This window comes from Watersipora subatra, chromosome 7 (assembly GCF_963576615.1).
Source record: "Watersipora subatra chromosome 7, tzWatSuba1.1, whole genome shotgun sequence".
NCBI classification, from domain to species: Eukaryota; Metazoa; Bryozoa; class Gymnolaemata; order Cheilostomatida; family Watersiporidae; genus Watersipora; species Watersipora subatra.
Window position 1 is genome coordinate 32859313 of NC_088714.1, and position 18901 is coordinate 32878213.

General features: G+C 37.3%; 1 protein-coding gene across 2 annotated transcripts in view; it reads right to left on the reverse strand.

Moving 5' to 3' along the window:
* LOC137401242 (putative deoxyribonuclease TATDN3) overlaps positions 1 to 18901 on the reverse strand; it is a 53552-nt gene that overhangs the window by 23057 nt on the left and 11594 nt on the right. For both annotated transcript variants that reach the window (XM_068087656.1, XM_068087655.1), the window contains exons 4-5: positions 16965 to 16997; positions 11352 to 11425 (exon numbers count right to left, since the gene is read on the reverse strand). In XM_068087656.1, the coding sequence (XP_067943757.1) occupies positions 11352 to 11425; positions 16965 to 16997 (107 nt within the window). The remainder of the gene's footprint in view (positions 1 to 11351; positions 11426 to 16964; positions 16998 to 18901) is intronic.

An 18901-nucleotide genomic window follows, 5' to 3' on the forward strand; every position in this document is an offset into this window, starting at 1 on the left:
GGACAATTTTTGTCTACAAATATGACGGCATTTCCGCGAACAAGCGCAAGTGCAGATGAATTGATGATGTCAAAAAAACTGAAGAATATGGCATAAAACCTAAAGTATATCTGAAAGCTAATTTAACAATGTGTAGAAGGAATTTTTGTTGTGATGTCATCTTTACATCAGAGAGAGAGGCTAACAGGGTCGTAGTCATGGTTACATAGAAAATGTCCCGAGAGAATCGTAGTCTCAGCAATGTGTAGGTTCGGCGGTAAATTGAGTGTGGGATGATGTAACTTACTGTAACATATGTTAAATGCCCGCTATAGGAGTGATAGTGTAACTTACTATAGAATACGCTAAATATAGCTTAAATTGACTTATTTTTTCTATTGTTATAATTTATTTTTAGTTTTACTAGTTCCCCGTAAGTGTTGAGAAATTTGGAATATTTTGAAGATTTTCTATGTCAAGGCAAACATTTGTTCAGGTTTTACGTTCTTATGTAAAAAAAATCGTAATTTGATTGTACTTGCATAGTGATGTGGATATTATACGACTCAGGCAAAAACATCAGTGTCGCAACTCATTTACATCCAATCAGTAACAAGCCAACACATAACAGAGATTCCTGCCAAAATGAGTTATTTATATCCTTCATGGTTTCATCAAACACCGCAATAAAGAATATAACAAATACTATTGCATGATGAATATCCTAGAGCAGCCTCAAACAACATCTGACGTCATAAGTAAAAAACAACTTGCCATAGATTGTAGCTACCTAAGAATTATAGTAACAAAATAATGGGTAGCTTTATGTTATCTAAGAACGAGTAAATCTATGAAAATGTGTCCTTAAGAACTAGTGTTTGAGTAAGAGAATCGACCAATGAGAGGAGCGCGCTGTGTACACTCTAGTCAGTTTCCTCTCTCACCTACTACACATGGATATATTCAAACTGAGAGATGATTTATGATTAGGGAACCGATATTGCTCATGTCATGTGTCTGATATGTTAATTCTTTTTATTATCATTCTCCAATTAACACTAAGCTTCCATAAATCTGCGCTTTCAAATACAGTGTACCCCAGGTTACGATGACTCTGTTATACAATTTTTTGCCTTACGATGTGTAACACGATGTTTTTCCGTCCTCGTCATACCACATTGTTTCCCACACCACATGAACAAAATATTTTTCCCGAAATTCGCGTTTACAAATAAAAGTCAAATTTTAGTTTCGCTAAACTTTCACTGATTACAATGAGCTTCTCAGAATTATTACATAGTCATGTGGAGTTGACTTCTCTTGCTCCTAGTGCTCTATTACTCTATAGATTAGCTCTAATATATAGGTTGTAAGAATCTGACTGGCTGAGGTCGCTTAATTCAACCTAAAAGCTATTATTGTTTCCACACTAATTTGATACCATCTCTAGTCAGTATTTGATCGATGGTCATTAGTAGGTCTACTTCATAATCTATGAAGGCAAAACTAAGGCTACATCTGTTAAGAGAGGACTATTGGATGAGCCTTAGTTAAAAGCCTGCATTACATAATATGATAAACTAGGCCACACTCGTCATGGCTCTGTTGTCATGTCAGAACCGGAGCGTAAAATTCTCTTTATTTGGGTTTGAGTTAGTCTCATGTTAACAGATGATTAAACATACAGATGTTAAAGTATTTTATGAAAATCATTATGAGGCTGACAGCTCTATGTTAATCATGAGTACTTCTCTTGCAAAGTAATTTATAATCGTTTGGCACATTTCCATAGAAGCATTAAACTAGGTCAATGACAACCGCAGAATCTCGTTGTTAAGGTTACGTAGTCAACATCTACTCAACTGACTAAAAAATTAATGTCTCTGAAGGTCTTGAGGTTTTCGGAAAACTCTGTTTAATATAGCCTAATATATATCAAAAAACATATTTTATCATCTTGTAGTTTCGTGTAACTTTTTAAATATACATTGCAAAAGAATTTAAGTCTCACATGCTAGTGCCGATCCATGCGAGCAATATTATATATACATATATTATATATATTAAATATATATTATGTATATATTAGCTACATTTATTTGAAGTATTGCGTAATCAGAAGGAAAAATACTTAGTCATCAGCATTTCAACAGACCATCTCAAAAGGTCACATCAGGGGAGACAAATCTATAATTGGTTTTTGTATAAAACTAGGCATGAAAAAGTTATTCAGGTATGAAGTTGTTTAAATTCTTATCTAAGATCTCATTTAAAACAAACCTAGACTCCATCGTTTTGGTACAAAATATTTATTGAACCTTATCAAATGGATTTAGTTTGGAATGTTCTATTGAAAACCCGAATTATCGTAAGTTTGTTTGATAAGGAATACGCATGGGTTACTGATCAATAAACTTTTTTGCTCAATCAACTGGTCTGACTTTCCACTGTGTTAGTAAACATCCGTAATAGTAAGACTAGCAACACCGAATATATTAAATTAAATAAATACACTAAATAAAATAAATGGATTAAATAAAAAATATTCACACACTTGTAGCCTTTCCTCCGGAGAGAATGACTGCATTGCTATTTCACAACGTGAATGAGCAAATACTATTTTAGAAAAAAACAGCTAAAAATGACATTAAGGTAGTTAAAATTAGCAATTCATATCTGAAAGGTATCATATACTACCATGTAACTACTGTTACATAGCCTACCCATTCAGAATAGCGGTGCCAGGTGAGAAAAAGAAGTTCAGTGGTACCTTGAGATACGAGTCGCTCAAGATGGGAATTCAAGCCCAAATTCGAGTTGCATTTTACTTGAAATCAAAGCTAAATTCGGAGACACAATGTTGGCTTGGGAAGCGGTTAGTACAGAGACAGAAGCTTCTGGTTCAGAATTTTTCCACTAGGTTGTATAGACGCATCTTTCTTAATCGGTTTGAATTTGTAAGAATCGAGTCCATATTTAGTAAAATTTTGCTTATGCTAACATGGCCTCTAAGAAGAAGTCTGAGGAGAAGATTATTAACGAAATTTTTTATTTGATGATATTACACACATTCAAATATACTGTACTGTGTAGTACATATAATAGTTATGAAAGTTGTTATTTATAAGGATGTTCCACATTCAAATATACTGTACTGTGTAGTAGGCCTACATATAATAGTTATGAAAGTTGTTATGGGGTTAAAAGGGTTTTAATGTGTTGCAATGGATTACATCTACTTCATTCAAGTAAAAAACATTTGGTTTGGATAGTTTTTTGGAATTCGAGCTTTGGTCTGGTATAGAATGAACTCGTATTTTCAGGTATTACTGTACTGTTTAGAATTAAGCCTCAAGAAAGTAGCAATCAATGGAATTCGTGAATCGATGTAGCAAAGGTTGTTCATGATAGAGAAACACAGCTCTTACCAAAATAGCACACAAAAAATGAATTTGCATTTTGATCATGTGAACTATCGACCATTGTATGCGTTACAAGTATAGTGACGATTATTTATGACCTTGATAGTAAATCGTAAACGTATAAAGACCTCCATTTTATAATAGAGATTTGTGTTGTGAGTTATAACTTAGTAAAAAAGTACCAGTGCAGAGACACTTGTGTTTTACTGGACAGTCGAATGTAGTGGATTAACATGGAAGCGTTGTTAAAAAGAAAAGGAGTTTGTCGCCACTCGGAACTGCTCCAAAAATAAGAACGGTTGAAGTGCGTATAATGTTTAAAATGAAATAGCTAGCGCGGCATTTTCATGCGCATCATTCCCAAGCGGCATTTCCATCTTTCCCATGCATGAAACATTCGATAAAAATTTGCGAGTGACTGTTATGTTTCTGCACAGAAGCAATTAAATAGAGTATTAAATTAGAGAAATGGTTTATTGCACACTCCAGAGACAACTGATTTGATAACAGAAAACCCAAGTATTTATATGTTTGGTCATAGAAAAGCTTTGTAAAAAGCTACAAGCATTATTAATAGCTATAATGAGACAGTACTATATAATATTAGCTTGTATAAAGCTTTAGCTAAAAAGCATAATGTTTGTTGGCAAAGTACCAGTAATACTTGGCACTTGCATGACACCTCCTCACTAAGCTAAAGGTTCTTTCTGGTTCTCTTAGACCTTCGGGGTTTGTCTCTGCTATACTCATCTCCATCAGGTAGACGAGGGTTGCGTGGTCTTCTTCTAGACGGAGGTTGCTCTGTTACAGTTGTAGGGGCTGGTAGTTGCAGTTTTGTCTCCTCTGTTATATCAGGTTTATCTCCAGGGTCTTGATCTTCTTCTGTTGAGTATCTTGGTCTGAGTTGTTCAACATGTCTTCTCCAAGTAGGTCCCTTTGGTACCACTTTGACATTGAGACTACGAGTTCCATATCTCTTAGTAACAATGGCTGGAACCCATCTAGGTTGTCTGTTGCGTCTAGGTCCATGATACAAGGCATAGCATGGTGCTCCAAGATTGTAGCTGTGTATCTTGCTAACTGTCTTTTCTGCCGATCGGTTGACTTCTCTGGATTGATGAAACTGTGCTATGTGTGCGGGTGATGGCAATAGGGTGTCAATCTTGCATCTCATCTGTCTTCCATTCAGCAGCTGACTGGGAGAGTATCCTGTAGGAAGTGGTGTCCTTCTATAGTGCATCAGGAACTGTTGTAGTGCAGATTTAGGTGAGAGTGACGATTTCTTCATGGCTTGTTTGAAGGATTGTACTAGTCTTTCAGCTGCGCCATTTGTAGCTGGATGGTAGGGTGCTCCAGTGAGGTGAACAATGCTTCTCTCTTGACACCACTGCTGAAACTCTCCTGAGGTGAAGCTGGTAGCATTGTCAGTGACTATGGTGTGAGGGTATCCAAAGTGTGCGAATATCTCCTCTAAGATGTCTGTGGTAGCTCTGGTAGAAGTAGATGACGTCCTGTGTATGCATGGATACTTCGAGTAGGCATCTATCATCACTAGCCATTGGCTGCCCATGAAGTTCACTGCATGATCTAAGTGAAGACGACTCCATGGCTTCTCAGGTAGCATCCAGGGATGTATAGGATACTTCTGTGGAAGCTTCTGGTGTTCAGCACAGGCAGTGCACTGTCGGCTTGTCTCCTCTATATCAGAGTCAATGCGAGGCCAATAGACAGCAGTTCGAGCTAGCTTCTTCATTCTTTCCATTCCAAAGTGTCCAAGGTGAAGGATCTTTAATACTTCCTGTTGTAACTTGACAGGAATGACTACTCTGTTGCCATATAGAAGACAACCTTCAGTGATAGAAAGTGAATCTGAGATCTTGTGGAAGAGTGACAGCTGAGTCTCCTTCATCTCTTTGTTACCAGGCCATCCTTCTGCTGTGTAGCGCATTACTGTGGCTAGTGTTGGGTCTTTCTTTGTCTCCTTTGCTAGAACATTGTAGTCTGTAGAGTTGAGCTGTTGTCCAATAGTGTGAATAGTGCATACTGTATCAACATCATCCTCATCTTCTCTTGCATCAAACTCTTTATCAGGTCCAACTGGCAGTCTTGAGAGGACATCTGCATTTTGATGATGCTGGGTAGATCTGTATTCTATGGTGTAGTCATACTGATTTAGTACCAGTGCCCATCTTGCTAGTCTGTTGGCTGCTAGAGCTGGAACTCCTTTGGTAGGTCCTAGAAGTGTGAGAAGAGGTCTGTGGTCAGTTACCAAGATAAACCGTCGACCATACAGGTACTGGTGATACTTCTTTAGAGCAAATATGATTGAGAGAGCTTCTTTTTGTATTTGTCCATATTTCCTCTGTGTGCTGGTCAGTGTTTTTGAAACATTGGCTATTGGTCTCTCACCTCCATCAGGATAACGATGAAATAGTACAGCTCCCAGTCCAGTTTCTGAAGCATCACATGAGATTCCAATGTCAAGATCTGGGTTGAAGTGTGCTAAGACACTATCAGTTGATAGCATATCTTTCAGTTTGCTGAAGCTCTTTTCTTGTTCAGTGCCCCACTTCCAGGTCTCTCCTTTGCGTGTCAGTTTGTGCAATGGTCCTGTGAGTTGTGACAGATTGGGTATGAACTTGCTGTAGAATTGTGTAGTTCCTAAGAAAGATCTTAGCTGAGTTAAGTCTGTTGGGACTGGCATCTGTTGTACTGCATCTGCCTTCTTTCCTTTAGTGATTCCCTTTGAAGTGAGTTTGTGTCCCAGATACTCTACTGTAGGTTGAGCAAAACAGCACTTGTCTTTTCTACATCTGAGCCCTCTTTCTTCTAATCTTTGAAGAAGTCGACGTAAGTTTTGTAGATGGCTCTCTGCATTGGCTCCACTCACTAGTATATCATCTAGGTATACTGCTACTCCTGGGAGGTCTTGTGTCAGTTGCTCCATGATTTCTTGAAAATACCCTGGTGCTGAGCTTATGCCAAAGGGCAACCTCTTCTGTAGTAGTACTCCTCGGTGTGTTGATAGTGCTAGTCGTCGTTGACTTTCTGGTGCCAACAATATTTGATTGTAGGCATCTGCTAAATCAATCTTTGTGTAGCAATAGCCTCCACCTAGTTTTCTGATTAGATCTTCTGGTAGTGGGATAGGTTTCCTATGTGTTTCTAGCTGATTATTGATAGTCTTGGAGTAGTCTCCACATACTCTGATCTTCCCTGCAGCTTGCCCTGTTGTAGATTTGCGTACAGGTACAACTGGTGTTCCATACTGGTTGAATTGAGTTGGTTCCCATATGCCTTTGGCTACACCTGCTTCGTATGCTTGGTTGAGCTCTTCTGTCAAGGCAATAGGAACTGGTCTGGGTCGGCAGAAGACTGGCTTTGTTGAAGGTTTGAAGTTTATCTCTAGTTCAAAGTTCTTGAGACATCCTAGCTCGTCTTTGAATATTTCTGGAAATTCTTTGCACATCTCCTTACACTTGATTTGTAACCTCCTATCTGGCTGGTTCTCTGTGATTGTTGATACAAGGTTCTGTTGTAGCTTGTCATCAATAGAGATGCCTAGTTGCTGTATAGCAGTTCTTCCTAGTAGGTTGAGATCTTGTACAGCACTAATCACAAATGGTAGTCTGACTTCTTTCTGTGCATCCAATTGGGCAGTTAACTCACATCTGCCAAGCGTCTCTATGAGATGTCCTGAGGCTGATTTGTAGTTAACTGTAGTAGGTTTTAGGTTTGGCTTTCCTAGCTTCTCCCATATTGATTTACAGATGAAGTTGTCACATGCTCCAGTGTCCAGTTCAAGTGTGAAGTTGTCTCCCTCCAGTTTGATGTTTTCAGCAAGTTTCACCATCTTGGTTAATGTGCATTCTATCATCTTTACTGGTTTTTCTGCTGCAGATGATTTCTTTTTCTTGCATGCTCTTTCTATGTGACCTTGTTTAGAACAAAAGTTGCAGGTGGCTGCTTTGAATCTGCAGTCATCCGCTGTATGGTTAGTTCGGTCACATCTGTAGCATAGCTTTCCTTCCTTCTGCTTGTCAGGTGTAGAGTTGTTTTTCTGGATTGGTTTGTATCTTGATTTCTGTTGAGCAACCTTGTTGACTTTAGACGAGTTTCCATAAACTGTCTCTTTGGCAACTTTAGCTGCTTCTTCTGTTTCCTGTGCTACCTGTATAGCTTTGTTGAAGTTGAGTTCATTGTCCTTGACCTTGAAGAGAGATTTGAGAACTGCTTCATTGTTTACAGAGCAGATAAATCTTGTTCTGAGAGCCTCATCTAATGGATCTGTAATGTCTATGAAGGCACATGTAGTTGCATCTTGACGAATTCTGGCAGCTAACTCTTGAATAGTTTCTCCAGGTTTCCTCTGCATGTCACTCCAATACTTGTAACGCTCTCTAACAATGAAGCGCTTAGGGTCATACTGGTCTTTGAGAAATTCCAGTATTTCATCCATGTTGAGGTCGTTGATCTGCTTGGGTGTTGAAAGCTGAGCTGCCATATTACTAAGCTGCTTGTAGAGTGTAGGCTGTTGGTTGGTGAGAAAAGTGCCAGCAATCTTGTCTTGATGAATAGAATTTGCTGCAATGAATGTGTTGAATCTGTCTATGTAATCTGTTAGTAGCTCTGCTGTTGGGTCAAAACCTGGGAAGGCTGGAACAGCGGTTGCAGCTGTTTCTTGTTTCCGTTGTAGGTTTTGTAGTAGTAGCTCCATCAGTTTTTTATTCTCCTCCATTCTTTCATCTTGCTGACGTCTGTATTCCTCTTGTTGCTGCTTGAACTCCTCATGCTGCTGTTGTCTATGCTCTTCTTGCTGCTTTCTCTGCTCCTCTTGCTGCTGTCTCTGGTCCTCCTGCTGCTTCTGCATTAGCTTGATCAGGTCTGCTACTTCTGCCATTGTAGTGGTGCAATTTTGAACAGTTACTCTTGTAATAAACTAGAACTCTTTGTATCGATTTTATCAATGATAAAATCTGAACAAAACTCTTTGTAACTGTTCAAAAGAGAAATCCTTGTCGCCAATTAGCTTCTGTTATGTTTCTGCACAGAAGCAATTAAATAGAGTATTAAATTAGAGAAATGGTTTATTGCACACTCCAGAGACAACTGATTTGATAACAGAAAACCCAAGTATTTATATGTTTGGTCATAGAAAAGCTTTGTAAAAAGCTACAAGCATTATTAATAGCTATAATGAGACAGTACTATATAATATTAGCTTGTATAAAGCTTTAGCTAAAAAGCATAATGTTTGTTGGCAAAGTACCAGTAATACTTGGCACTTGCATGACAGTGACCAAACTCACTTGACTTGTGAATTCTTGCCGCTTCCATAAAAATGTTTCACATAGGATAGCGCTAACGCATCATTCACAAGTCCCGTTTTTATCTGTCACAAGTTTGAAACATTGGATAAAAACTTGCGAGTAGCAAAGTTCATTTGACTTGTGGATTTATGCCATTTACATCATAGAGATGATGCAAACTTGCCGATTAACCTCGTCATGGAAACATAAATGCACTTTTGTGTACCGACTAAAGTGACGTTTAGGTATCAATTCGAATAATTAACAGAAGGAGCAGCGGGATTTCTATGAAGTGCTAAATTTTTTTACCTGGGAAAGCTTGTCAATGCTTTATAATAAATACTTTTTAAAATGTTTAATATTAAAAAAATTTGTAGTGAGAAAAAGGATTTTTCTTTAGCTAAAGATTAATGTGAGAAAATGTTTCACATTCTATATGTCAGCACATAGAAATAATCTTGTTTACTTGCCTTTTACATAGAACAGATATATATACAAAAATACATTTATTCATAGGAAATGGTTTGGACTTGAGATTAAAAAAACTAGTAAAGTGCAGTCATTACATAAAAAGAATTTTCATGTAAATATTCAATCCTTTTATTAAAATTTCTTAATCGAAATAAATGAAAATTTTTGAAAAACAACACTAATCCATGTATTGTATGTATTTCGCGCAATTTTTTACGTTTCATAGAGGTTTGTGAAAGGACAAACTGTTTCACACTTTTGAACAGTGAACTGTTTCATTTTCCTATTTAATTTAGAACTTGCTTCTTCCAACTCGCAATTTGCACTATTATACATTTAGTAAAGCACTTTTGCGTCTACATGAGTACACGAGCCTACATCTAACTTATCTCCGAAAAAATCTGGTTAGTCACAAAATTGTAGAAAACCTTAACAAGTTTATGATTTGATATCTAAGCAAGTTTCATAAAAAAAAAACAATTAAAAGAGTCACTGACTTGAAAGGTTTCTGCAAGCAAAAGGCCCAACACACCTAAACTCTTTGGCAATGCGCAGCTATGGATTACCATCTAGTTTAACCCATGTAGACGTATGTTAAATGACTGCGCTTAATTTTGATTAGTAATATTCAAAACAAAAACGATTTTAAACGGACTATAAATTTATCTAATATAATAAAGACACAAGCTTTGATAATAATTATAAAAATTATAGTTGTTTATACCATGTCTAACATGACTTACTCCAGGCTGGCTACTATTGATGTGGAAAAGAAATAAAAACTTCAATAAAATGATTTATAGATGTCAATGGAGAATGTACCTTTTAGAATTAATCCAAATTGAGTTATTCAGTTAGTAATTTTACACATACTGAAAGCCTGTGAAAGATGATCAGGTGTAATAAGTAACTGCACAACTATTCCTAAATACAGCAAATTGGTTGAGCAGAAGTCGTAACATCAAATCCCGTTGCATGTAATTTTTTTCCTAATCTGTAAGCATGGCTTCGAACGGATGAACAGACGCGGCTCTTACTATAGTAAGGATTATTTGACACTATGAAATCAGGTCCTCAATCAAACCAGTTTTACGAAAAATACTCAACAGTCCAAGGGATATAGAAGATTGTACTAAAATCCTGGGCCATCGTCAACTCATGTCGAATGTGTATTCATAAAGTATATAAGTATCGTACACCAGCACTAAATCTTTGTGCGATCTAAACTGCTCTAGGGTCCCACCAAACAGCTTGCAAAGCATCACTGATAGATTCTCACACCCTCCTGTTTTTTTGAATAATTTTTCTTTATTATACATGCTTCATGTACGCCCTACTCGTCAAACTCTAACACGTGAGAGTTTTTAACCAATGCTTCTCTGTGGTCCAAGTCTCTGGGCAAGCATCATAATGAAACTACTGTAAGGTACAGGCTACTGCGCACTACGCCAGGGCTTTCCGATTGGGGCTGCTCACACACGTAAGAAGTGTGAGCGGTTGTTCACGGGGGGGGGGGGGGGGGTGTAAGAACCAATGGTGAAGACGGAGAAAATGTATTTATCGTGGCAACAACTTATCTATGTGAATCCAGGTTTTTATCTCTTCTATGTATCAAACATAAATATAGTAAAAATGATCTGCCAGTTTCACTTACCCTAAAGGAAACACGTCTCGATCAGATAATAGCGGAGAAGAGGCAAGATAGAAATCAAAGAGAGTTGTTTTATATGTTGCTGCTGTGTGAAAACGCCAGACTCCTCTTAGGATGACATTTCAATAACATATTGTTTTCATATATTTCAAATATGTATGTTTTTTTACCATGATTTGAGCCTTTTGACTTTATTCAAAACAAGGTGTGAGCTTACTGTCTTCAGTCGTAGGGGGTTTGATGATGAGAATGAATAGGGAAGTGCTGCACTACACTACATGTATATATGTGAATCAGGCCTTACAAGAACTTCCTGCAATGACTGTCTTCACTTTTATTTATTGACTCAGGGCTGATTAGCAAACTAAAACTTACATTCACTTCAGAAGTAAAGCAAACATATTCTAGACACCTTTTGAACTGGCCAAAAGTGTTTTATTTTTTGCTTATAATGGCCTTGTGGTAAAAAAACATGGTAAAATAAGCGTCTAACGAGATTTCAATATAAAAAAAACATACCGTTGGTGTAGCTCGATAACATCACGGAACTGAAACTCTCCTTCAGGTACGACAATAGCCTGTTTCACCCCAGCCTGTATACAAGTCAGAAACTAATTTTAAAACAATAAGGACTCTAGCAGTTTGTAATTTAGGATTTAAAAAACCAGCGAGCAAGTGCAAGGGTTACAATCATGCCAACAAAAAAGGGTATAAGGACATAAACAAACCAGATACATGAATTTGACATTTTAAGAATGGAAGATTGCCTTTTTTAACCAGTTTCCTTTTTCAAGTTGAGGTTATCTTTAAAGGAGCTGACACTAAAACTTTTCAAACCTTATACACTGTATTTATCATCTTGCTATTGCTGTATAATATACAGCAATAGCTTTTCCAGATTTCAATTGAGGCAAAGACCAATTTTAGATTTGCTTCCCTCGATCTACCCTTTGCATTCCAATGTTGCAGACCTTGCATTTTACGGCTGTCTACATAATACTTCATATAAGCGTATATGGAGATACATGGAAAAAATGGACCATTTTAACAAATTTATTGCGATTATCAATAACTCACATGATCGACAAATGGTTGGTACATTAACAGATCGATGAAAAATATAGTCATAGAACAAGATCACGCAAGAAAATCTTAGCAAAAATTAGATTGAGACAAATATGTCAGTACGATTTAAAAGATTGATCCTGCTGAAAAAATAGTTCTCTTGCAAGAAAATTTGTTCCAAAAAAATTGACATGATTGTGCCAAAATGTAGCCATAAAGATGGCCAATGAGTTACAGACACACAAGTCATCTGCTGTGTCTCCCGACCTTGAGACATTGTTTGCATGATCACAATATTTATTTCTTTAAGGCTTATCAACAAACAGAATTAGATTGATTATAGCGCTTGACATCTTTAGATTTTGTAGAGCACAGTATTTAATAAACGTCTGCAATGAAATCTTACAAAGATGTGAAAAGACATCAAACCTAAAATACATAAAAGTTATACAGTCATACCTCGACATACAGGATCTGGGCCTGAGCTCGTATGTCAATTTTGTCGTATTTCAAAGCAATATTTTCAATATAAAATAACTAAGTACAAATTAATTTGTTCCCATACTAGGAGAAAACCCATAACAACAGGATATTATCATGGAAAAGCGTGTTTTTAATTGTTGTAATTCACTACCTACGGTCACAAAGTAACCAATACCTATTTAGTCGTTATGATCCACAATAAAATGTAACATTACTATGTACAGTGCTGTATGGAGTTCTTATTTTCGATACAGATGTAGTGGCTAATTATGTGGTGTGAGAGACTTGACAGCAACGCATTCAGTACATTTATCTTCTGTGACGCTACATAACATAAACTTTGAGTTTAACTGAAATGAATTTAGCTCACTAAACACAAACTTAACACTTTCAAGTCTGGTCGTTTTAGTACAATCTTCTCTCCAGTAGCTGGCCGCTTTTCAGGTTTTCCATTTATATAATGCGTCTACCGTAATGCTAGTAAAGCTGTGTATAAGCACACCATTGTGGAGGGAAAGACATGAGCTTTCATATACTAAACACGAGTTTATTCTGCTGAATCTAATCTATGTAGCGTCAGGACAAAGAATGCCCTTTCAAAGCAAAAATGACAATTTTGGTGAACAGAGTACAAGGTATTGCTTATCGCAGTAAACACTTTTATTACCTATATCAATCATGGCATATTACTACCTTGCGTTGGGCCTATGGTATGGCAAAAGAGCAGTCAACATATAATGGCACATCACATTCTTTGCACATAAATGATGTTTCTCATCAAGGACGCTTTCCATTAGCAGAGGACTTGGTGCTGCAATGAATGTAGCGGCGTGTGGGACGCTGCTTTGTAGGAGTCGGAAGTATCCGTATAAGAAAGTGATCCGCGTATCTCTTTCTTTTAGGTCTGGCTGCTGCTAGTGGAATCGCAATCTCGTCTTCCCGATTATAGGATGGAAGGGTTTTTGCAATGTGAATTATGTATAGTGCGAGTGTAACATTTGAAACAGGATTAGAAAGGTGATGCAATTTGTAGGAATTAGTAACTCCCATGACCAATAGCCAGAAAAAAATCTTTTCCAGCCATTTTACCTTTTTTCTATTCATCGGATAATATGATGCCATCTGATCATGTTTGTCCACACCTGCTCAGCTACCATTGTAAGTGGTGACAGACTCCGGTTTCATTACCTCATGGTCATGGTGGCATGATCTGGAATTGGTAGTGTCTACCATGGCATCTTTATTTATAGTCGATAGCACAAAAACGTCGCGTTTATCCTTCCATTTTGTCACAAGAATACTTGATGATTTATTGGCTATTCGTACACCTTTTTTCAGCATGCTGGTTTTCAATTCACGTGGCAAAAACTTTTTGTTAGACATGACAGTGCCAACAGGGTAAAATCCATGAGAAAGTAGTTTGAAAAGTCGGGGTGAGCTATACCTACGATCCATGAACACTTTGTGGTACTTACGTTCAAATGGCTGTAGCACACTACGCAGTAACACTTTGACGCTATTATTACCAGTGGTTGTATACAGTTCCATAAAACGGATGTAGCCGGTGCGAGAACCACAAACACATTCTAGGCGTACTCCATATTTTATTGGCTTATTCTTCATATAAACACAGAATCCTACAAGCCCCCGAAAAGAATAGATAGCCTCATTTAATGTTAGGTTACTACCGGGTGTGTATAACTTCCAAAACTTCCTCAACAACCTATCAAAAGCTGGTTTAATCTTGAACATAGAGTCATATCCTGGTTGATCATGTGGCACATGCTGAGTGTTATCACAAATGTGAAGGTAGTGAAGTATACTTTTGAATCGGTCACGACTCAGTCCGATAAGAGAAAAAAATGATGAATGCAGCACTGGGTCAGTTGAAAAGTAATGTAATCATTGATAGTTGGCTTTTTGACAATGCATTTATGGAGAATAAATGCAAAAAACTTGTAAAGTTCTGACAATGTTACCGTTTTCCAGGCTTGCATTTACGTTGATTTTGAGCAGCGTATCCATTAGTCTCTATCTTGACCTTATTGAAGAAATCCCTACTAAACATGGCGCTAAAAGATTCAAGCATCGAGCAACCCACTGGTAGTTTGGCAGTGTTGACTCCCTCAGCTTCAGTGTAGTCATTTATAGGTGGTTCTTCCTCAGGATTGTCTTGCCATTCAAATCCATCGCCTGAAAACAGATCAATTATGTCCTATATTCTATACCTGTGTCCCAGAATGGTTTTATCAACATAATTAAAATAATGTATATGTTGAAAATACCCTAGTAGACCAACACTTACCATTGCGCTGGGTGTTGGGAGCTCGGCCTCTGTGCCCACGTACACGAGCACCACCATGTTATCTTAGTTTTCTTGGCCTAAGCCTATAACCTTCATCTGTAAAACATTTACAATAGCCCTACATAGAAAGATGACAAGCAATATCACGATAACCTCAACACCTATTTCACCTTTCAGTTGCATTACCACTGATCTGACAGTCAATCAACTTATCAAACACTCACCTAAGAACTGCATTAGGTCAAGCCTGATAGTCAAAACCTCACAAACCTAAAGCGGGTCAATCCGCTTACTTTTACAGCTTGTGGTCATACCTTGTTCGTGGTCTGTTTCAAAATCGTTCTTGATCATTTCTGGTACGTGGTCATTATCATCACCAATATCCATAGGCCTATCACTATCTGAATCGGATCCACTACCAACTCTCCTTTCCACTTCATCATCGCAATCTAATACAATTATAATGGTTCCGTAGCTATTCTTTATAAATGTATGAATAGCCCACAGCCTGCTTCGGGAATCGGTCGGGTGGGGCAAGGGTAGATTGGGGAGGAGGAATCACCCTCGTATACCCCCACCCACACCCCCACCCAACCTACATATACATAGCCTACATAAATATTGAGTTTGACTTTGCATGTAGAATGTAAAATATCCTACTTTGCAGCAGTATAGCAGTACTAAGCAGTTTTTGAACTAATCTAGTAATCTATTACTATTAGTCAATAGTCACTTACATATCAAATAAGAGTTTGGCAAAAGGAACTAATCATATAAGTTGTGGGTGTGACAAAAAATTGGACTACCAAGATGAGTTACAATCATCAGGAATCTATCAATGAGTGAGTCTAAATCATCCAATCATCAATCCAATCATCATCATTTCATGACTAACTAAATAAAGTGAAACTGCCCTGATATTTTTCACTCACTCATGCTGTGGTTTTCATTTACTGTGCCTAATTCTGAGAGTACTTTCAATTTTACTCACCTTCCTCATGATCAGAGTCCTCTACATCTACTTCACTGTCACAGTCATTTACCAATTCATATATATTTACAGCTATTTCTTTATCAATTGAGTGTCTTGATGTAGACAAATTCCTAGCCATATTCTCGAATTTTTACAAAAACTTGACAAAGTTACTATTCTGACATAGCCTGAGGTCTTGGCAAATATTTTCAGTTCTATTTAACAAATTGGCAAATTTTTTTTGTACACAAAGCTAAAACTCAGGGCTATCAGAATTTTGGCAATATTAGCCTGTCAGAGGCCAGGAACTAGTTACATAGCCCAGGTCAAATTATTTCTATGTCAGCCACTTGGAGAGGAAAACTTCATTCGAACTATTTTGATTTCAGTTTTGAAAGTAGAAAGTGTTAAAGCTAAGTTTCAATATTTCACTAAACTTAAGTCTAATTTTGTCCTCATTTTAATTTTTCCTTACTTTTTTCTGGCCAGGCGCTTTTTCTCTCGCTTTCACATAACTTTTAGCCGGCTTTTTTAATACTTTTTTCAAACGGATTCGACAAAAAAGACCAAGCGATGCTGTTCTCAAAAGCCGCCTCTCACATACTTAGCCACTTAGTGGCCATTTCGAGAGCTGGCTCGTGTGCTCGTACCTGAGCTTTCTCGTATCTCAAGGTAGAAACTTGCTGGAAATTTTGCTCCCATCTAGACTTTTCCGCATGTTGAGCACTCATATATCAAAGTATGACTGTATTGCAACATGAATGTAGCCTATATAATACTGTCAAACATTGACCAGTCCGTTTACAACTTTTATTTCACAAAATGTGTTGGTGATACCGATAGTAATGGTTAGTCTTTGTTTTATAAAATGGTACAGCCTACGTCACATTAAAAATAAAGAGAATTTTACATCTGCTTCGTAAGCTTTTTAGATTTTTTCGAACATAGTACCACCTTAGTTCGTCTTTAATCATCTTAATAAACTATGTATATAAAATTACATAGATGCTTGCCACATAGAAAAACAATGGTTATACAATATTTGCTGCAGCTTATTCCGTACATGAATTCAGTTTTAGTCGAAGTCAATAGGGTGACAATTATTGAAAAGTCCTTTCGAAGTAGCCAGGATAGCTAAACTAACGCAATGCTCTGAATATATAAATTATAACGACTAGCAGATATCAACACGTTAGCGATACACGAACAATTGTAACAAAAGTAACAATCCAGGGTCTGAAAGTGTCAAATTTAGTCAGACAAAGAGAAATGCCTGGGACCAGCATGTAATGTATGTAGTACTCACAGCAATGGCTCTGGCAACCACATCATCTATATCCTACAATAGCGAGGGCTTGTGTCACCTCCGGCCAATATTAGTAATGCATACCAAGCCAAAGCTGCATTCACACCAGCCAATTTGCAAACTGAGTTATTGTTGCCGATCTCAAAACGATTTAATGGGAGCTATCGGCCAGATGTTTTCGTTCACACTAGGCCGGGTTATGACCAAGAGCGAACGATTTTGCCAGGTTTTTATTTGCAGAGTCAGATAATTTTAGCTGATATATTTTAGTAAGTCCTGCTTCGCATTGTTTCCTACGATGTTTCTCATGGACGTTTTTAGCAAGTTTACTAATTGTTTTGCACTACCCAGCTCATCACCGATAATGCATAGCTATAGGAGGACGAGCTTTTTCTAACATCATCTCAACTCATCACTAATAATAGATAACTATAGGGAGGACGAGCTTTTTCTAACATCTCAACTCATCACTAATAATAGATAACTATAGGGAGGACGAGCTTTTTCTAACATCATCTCAACTCATCACTAATAATAGATAACTATAGGGAGGACGATCTTTTGCTAACATAATAGGTTATGCTTCAACTATTATAGCAATGTCATAATAATTGAAGCAGATGCTTCAATTATCATGCCGTTGCTATAATAATTGAACCTAAGCAATAATTCTGTTGATAGCACCCTTCAGGGGTGCTATCAACAGAATTATTACTCACGAGTGAAGCTATGACAAAATCATGCAGGAATGTGAAGACCAATATGGCGTTCACTTTAAATGACAATGTAGACCCGCTGTAAAAGTAATTTCATTGGCTACTCAAATTGAAAAGCGGCCCAGAATCGGCCATCAATCGGGCACTACCCAATAAAATTTCTTTGAACAAACTCAATCTTGGGCTCGTTTGCTCTGTTCACACGTTGCAATTCTCGGTCAGTAGGATAATCTGGCGTGGAATCGGCCTGAAAATGACTGGTGTGAATGCAGCTTTACAGATAGAAAAAAACTGCGGGATAAATTTGGGTGCCGAAAGATAAGCTAACTCCTACTAAATTGATATTGGTATTCCAAACAAAGAAATATGGTATAACAGTGTCATCTGTACATATATTAATTAATAGAATTCAGAGATTAAAAATGAACTCACACAAAGTTTTAATAGATTTGATCAGAAGCTATCAGTATTTTTCTATCATTTGTTTTTTATGTTTGAGGAGATCTGACTGCCAGGATGTTTCAAGATTAAAATCTACATAACCTGATCATGGTTAAAACATTCAGATCAAGTGAAAGAGAGGTTTTGATGTCTGTAGTTGGAAAGAGACTGATGGAATACAGACGCGTAATGTTGAAACTATGTTGTATTTTTCTATCATTTACGATTGTTGATGATGTTTGAGGTGATCTGACTACCAGGATGTTTCAAGATTAGAATCGACAAAACTTGATCGCAGTTAAAACGCTCTGAAGAAAAATACAAAATACACGAGTTATCAATATCCGCTCCGACTATTGGGTTCAAGTTACAGCGTTATGCGTCTCTATTCTGTCAGTCTCTTCGCAGAAGTGCAACTATAGACATAATCGCACTTTCGCATAATAAACCTGAGTAATTTAACCACGACAAAGTTTTGTCGATTTTAATCTTGAACATTCCAGCAGTCAGATCACCTCAAGCCTCACAAACAATCGCAAATCATTGAAACACAAATACTTTCAGATAAAATCTACAAAAACTTTGTGTAAGCTCATCTTTGAACAGGAATTCAGTACAGACAAGGAGAGATAATTAATGCAAGGCTGGCTCATGAGTGTTTTCTTACACTCATCAGGGGTGTTCACTGCCAATACATTATGCCAAAAATGCTAAAAATAGCCATCTGATCTTTTCTTTTCCAAACAAATGTATCGAATATTCAGCATGCCAACCACAATC